The following is a 3,614-nucleotide window of genomic DNA, read 5'->3' on the forward strand; positions in this document are numbered from 1 at the left end:
TCCACTTACATCTGTCTTTGTTGACACCCGCCATGTGGGCAAACCCTCCATGTGAGCAGAAATACTGGGCGCTGCTTCCTAATACAGGAAGGAAAGCTGGCAAAAAATAGCTGACACTGTACATTTGTAAATCACAACGCTTATCAATATCAAGTCAGGCAATTATGCCTTAGCCTATTACTTCAGTTGCTACGCTGGCAGAGGTAAAAATATCAAAACATAATTCAAATGTGTGCATTGGCAACACACGGCTCAAGGAGCAGACCTATACGAAATCCCTTAGGCTAAACTCACTCAGCCAACATTTGAATATGTTTTCATATTTATTAATTTAAATGTGACATCCCCATCACCAAACTCCATTTAAACAGTCAGTACTTTTATCATTGTTAAAGGGGTGGTTGGTCTCTAAAGGTTTTAATGGTGGTGCCCAAAAAAAATATGTATGTTTAGTACTGCCAATTTGTTTTGTTATGGTCAAAAAACATTGTGGCAGAGAACCGTGATATCAATTCTAAGCTAAAAAAATGGTAATTCATATTTTCCCCCGAATCGTGCGGGCTACCACTGATAATGACAAGTTCTTTCCAAATGCTGTGGGGATCTTAACGAGGCAGCGCTCTACCGGTACTGAACACACACTGACTGAACAAGGACTCCTCAGTTTAGGATATGTTGTGGGGCATAATTCCACACACAAGGCTTTATTTAGATCTCGTTTGTACTAAATTGAATCTAGAATTTCAAATTAAAAGACTCCAAAGACAAAATTTGTTGGAGCAACCACAGTCCTTCATATGTGAAATTGGTCAGAGTAAAAACAGATTGATTTGCATCCCCACCGAAACCATAAACCTCCTACTTTGGACTCAGTTTGTTTTGAAGCCCTCCCAGATGAATACAGCTTCGGCCTCATAACGCTGGAAGCGGGCTGAGTTAGAAACACAACAGCACGGTGGAAGCCGCTGCTCCGCGACGCCATAACGCACTGATTCATGACTACTGGAAGGGATTCGACACGGTGTATAATATGCTCTGTGTCCATCCAGGAACCTGTCAGTCACAGGAACAGCAAGCTAGGGCAGCCAGAAGTCAAGAGGTGGGATCACCGCAAACAATAATGATGCTGACGCGCGACACCCAGGGCTCAATGCTGCTACGACAACACAGGTCTTTATTGGGATTTGTGACTCGGAAAACGACAGAAAAAGGGAATCTACCTGTGTTTGAGACTTAGATTCACATAGTCAACCCCCCCAATCACCGTAAAGGCAGCCAATCCAGGTCCAGTCTTGTGGAACAATCACATTACTGCGTTATGGCAGGTATTTGTTCATTTGTCAGTAAAGAAACGCCACAAAAATGAAGTCTGGACCTTTTGGGTACATTTTTGTGAGTGTTTTCTCTTTGAAAATAACGACGCACGCACACGCACACACACACACACACACACACACACACAAGCAACTGTACTCCACAGACATAAAACCACCCATCTAACAGATACCAGGGTTGGAAATAGATTTTTTTCATTAATGACTATAAATACAGACAAGGAAGGGAACACCAGACATGCTCTCATCTTTGTCTTAAAGGGATAGTTCAGATCTTTTGAAGTGGGGTTGTATGACCTATTTCTCCATCGTTCTATTACATTTTTTATACATTTGTGTTGTACAGTGAGCACAGTGACAACAAAAGATCCATCGATCTACCTATCTTTATTAAGTGCGTTACCTACAGTAGATGGCGGTTGTTACATTTATATCAACTTATAGAAAGCAACTGAAATATGATTTTAAAATGTTATTGCTGAGCTTTTTCAGCCATTTAAACATAAAACTACTATTTCTTTAATAAAAAGAAGTGGGGATTTTAAAATAAGGGCACATTTTAAAGTTTATGACATCATCGATATTTTTACTTTGCATCAATGGTTTTTCGATCATTGATGATTGAATCGATTGTTACACCCCTACAGGATGGGGGCAGCAGCTAAATAGATTTTAGACACCTAACTATCTGTAACCACAGGCGTACACAACATTTAAAAAAAAATTGAGCCCTTTACGATGGGGAACTGAAGCCGTAATCTCTGCTGTTTCTTTAAAGCCACCAGACTCCTTTGATAAAAACATAAATTTTACCTGGCAGAACAAGGGAGTGGCTACTCTACCACTGCCTTGATTGGTTAGTTTATTGGTGCTATTGTGTGACTTTGGTGAATTTTTCTCTCTCTCTCTCTGCTGATCTTCTAAGACCGGTGACGCCATTATCAACCAAATATTGATTGGTCAGTAGGCGGTGCTATTAAACCTGCTTATAACCTGCTCCCAACCAGGTTAGGTGTTCAGCGTAAGTTACCACGGCGATTTAACCCGGTAACAAGTGGTCCACCGTCGTGATATAGAAACCCTGAGCTGAATCTGTAGTCATGATTAATCGTTATCTCGTGATCTCGATTCACACTATTCACGATTAAATTTTTAAATAACTTTGATTAAAAAAATATTTTAATTTAATTTTGAATCAAAGTCAAAGTAATGTTTTTTTATTTAAGTTTTTTTCTTTTGCTGTCCTTTTTTTGTTTCTCAGTTTTTTCCCCCTTTAAATCCAATTTTCACTACAAACAAACTCCTTCGTAAGTTACTTTGCTTCTTTATGGTCATCTCTTGCTGCCTTTTCCATTCTTCCGCGGATTCCATTTTCTTTTACCTCGTTTCAACTTTCTCTCTGCAACAATCGGTTAGTTTGAAATACACAGACTTGGGATAAGTACCTAGAACAATCCCACACAAACGACCAGAAGTATCCCTTTGAACGTCAACTATTCTAAAGTTTTAAAGTGGAGCAGACATCCAAATGATTTGCGTTGATGTTGCAACCTGCCAAGGTTTCTGGTGCATTATCCTAAACGCGGACCAATTTGTTTAGCGCTGGCAGGTGGCTGGTTACGATTTCCCTCCCTGGTGGGACAAATATTTGGGCACATGAACACAGATTCAGGCAAAACGTGCATCACTCGCTTCCCTGGTCATCACACATGCTGGTTGGTAAACTCTAGAGCGGGGATTTGGGGGTAAAACTTGAAGGGTTAACAAGGTCAGTCAGGGGTTGGTAAACATCACTCCGTTACCGTAACAACCCAGATACTCACCGGTAAGGTAGCGTGTTCTACGGGCGTTCCCTACGGTAAGAAACATAAACCAGGACATTTAGTAGATGGCAAAAAAAACAAAACAATAAAACTTGTGTGTTATTAATGGGAGGCATGAAAAGTTGGGGGAAATCTGAAACAGTGTGACGACCGCTTGAAGAAAAAGAAAAAAAAACCCTCCTCAATCAAATCTCTTTCCCCGTCAAGTATTTATTGCACATGGACCCTTGAGATGATGCTAATCTGGCTTCATCCGCTTTGTTGCGACATGCTGAAGCCGATGGACGACGCCGTTAAGCCCTCAACGCACAGAGGAAGAGCGGGCCGCCAGGACCCTCTCGCTGCACAGCAGAACGCTGATCAAGGAGCTTATGAGCCATCAAATTGAAAGCAATATGGTCAGAGGAGAATCCAGAATTTCCTTTCTAATTTTCACATGATTATTTTCCCTCCGGGG

At 41.0% G+C, this 3,614-nt stretch overlaps 1 protein-coding gene across 4 annotated transcripts in view; it reads right to left on the bottom strand.

Annotated features, from left to right (window-relative positions):
- Positions 1 to 3,614, bottom strand: part of exoc6b (exocyst complex component 6B) — a 116,065-nt gene that overhangs the window by 38,162 nt on the left and 74,289 nt on the right. For 3 of the 4 annotated variants that reach the window (XM_032499412.1, XM_032499410.1, XM_032499409.1), the window contains one exon: positions 3,158 to 3,187. The exons of the other annotated variant lie outside the window; for it this stretch is intronic. In XM_032499412.1, the coding sequence (XP_032355303.1) occupies positions 3,158 to 3,187 (30 nt within the window). The remainder of the gene's footprint in view (positions 1 to 3,157; positions 3,188 to 3,614) is intronic. 4 annotated transcript variants of the gene reach the window in all.

The sequence above is a fragment of the Etheostoma spectabile genome, chromosome 19 (assembly GCF_008692095.1).
Source record: "Etheostoma spectabile isolate EspeVRDwgs_2016 chromosome 19, UIUC_Espe_1.0, whole genome shotgun sequence".
In the NCBI taxonomy this organism is placed as follows: Eukaryota; Metazoa; Chordata; class Actinopteri; order Perciformes; family Percidae; genus Etheostoma; species Etheostoma spectabile.